The 1,496-nt window shown below is 50.8% G+C and overlaps 1 protein-coding gene across 1 annotated transcript in view; it reads right to left on the bottom strand.

Annotated features, from left to right (window-relative positions):
• Positions 1-1,496, bottom strand: part of LOC109301437 (tip elongation aberrant protein 3-like) — a 41,643-nt gene continuing 40,147 nt past the window's right edge. Inside the window, exon 8 of the mRNA XM_019522614.1 lies at positions 1-961. Coding sequence (XP_019378159.1) covers positions 250-961 — 712 coding nt within the window. The 3' untranslated portion in view covers positions 1-249. The remainder of the gene's footprint in view (positions 962-1,496) is intronic.

The following is a 1,496-nucleotide window of genomic DNA, read 5'->3' as shown; positions in this document are numbered from 1 at the left end:
GTAATTTCATAGGCATCAGGACTTCAATGTTTGTCTCTTAGGCTGGTGGGGGCAAGGACACCTGCTGTGATTTTTGCTTTCCCTTACTTCAGAGTCTATCCGCAGCACCCGACCAGTGGCACAAATAGGGACTGAAAAGCTGTTTTTGGGTCAGAAGCTTGGAAGACTTCTTATCCTGAGCATGCAGAAGGCAAGCAGTGCTAATACTTCCTGGTTACTCTTGTTCAGACAAGATAGACAGCACCCCTGTTATGTGTGGGCCACAGAAACGCTGTCCAGCTCCATGTGCCAGAGGGAGATTTCACAGAGCCCAGACAGAGGCTTGCCCCCAATGAGGAGCAGAATATCGGGCTGGCTGCTATTGGCAAGGCCCATTGGGCTCACAGGCTGATGCTCGGTTCCTCTCCTTTTCTCAATAACTTTAGTAGTGGCAAAATCTTTTTCTGAAGAGATGAGGTGAGAAAGGTGCTTGTTTTTGGACGACATGCTCTTGGTTTTCTTTGCACAGAGTTCTGTATCTGCAGAGGTTTGAAACGCACACAAGCCCAGGGACTCCAGAGGCTGGCTAAATGTTTTCATTTCGATCTCACTGACATCCTCATTGCTGAAGGCTTTGTAAGCCGGCTGTTGGTGAAAGTACCTGCCAAAACAGGCCTGCTGCTTCGAGACGGGCAGCAGCTTCCGATGGTCTTTGTGTTTTTCACTCCAGTGATTAATAGGGGATGCACAAGAGGCCTCTGGGGCCACCTGGAAACCACTGCCAAGTCCGAGGATGCAGTGATACATTTTAGAGGACAGGTTTACCTTTGCCGTGTGAACCAGCTTGCTCCACATCTGTGAACTGAAATGGTACTTCCACAGGCTGCTCTGAGGCCTGGAGCTCGAAATCCCTCCGCCAAAAATCAGCATGGAGTCTCTAAAGACCACAGAGGAGTGTCCCACTACTTTTGGAGGTCCTTGGCTAAACATAAGGGAAGGCAGCAGTTAGGTCTTGCAAGGAGGAGGAGACGTTAATGCTAAGACATTTTCCCAATTAAAGTACAAGAAGTGAAATGTTTCAGCTGAGCCTGGATCATGCTAACTTTGTCCACCTAGAACAGGGGTGCCCAGTGCGCAGCACACATGCCGCAAGTGCCATAGGCAGCCTCTGTGTGGTGCAAAGCAGATCAGGGAGGAGACAGGCAACACGGGGGCAGAAAGCAGAGCAGCAGATCAAACAGGGATCAGAGTGACACTTGGGGAGGATGTGAGGCTAACTGTGGCACACCTGCCAAAAGGCTGGCTTCCCCACTGACCTAGCTATGTCAAAACTTCATCTGCCATACAGTGAAGCAGACTGCAGCTACCTCATCTTTAATAGGGAAGGGTAGCTTGTAGTGGTAAGGGCTCCCAGAATGCAGTGCTCCAACTTGTTCTGCAAGACTTCTTCTGGGATCAAAATAGCAGCGCCCGTGGCCGAGGCCGGTGAGGCAGTGTCGAGAGGGAAGGGGCCGGGG

The sequence above is a fragment of the Gavialis gangeticus genome, unplaced genomic scaffold (genome assembly GCF_001723915.1).
Source record: "Gavialis gangeticus isolate Ggan-Ray unplaced genomic scaffold, GavGan_comp1, whole genome shotgun sequence".
In the NCBI taxonomy this organism is placed as follows: domain Eukaryota; kingdom Metazoa; phylum Chordata; order Crocodylia; family Gavialidae; genus Gavialis; species Gavialis gangeticus.
The sequence above is the reverse complement of the archived record's forward strand: the minus strand, read 5'-3'. Positions and strand labels throughout refer to the sequence as shown.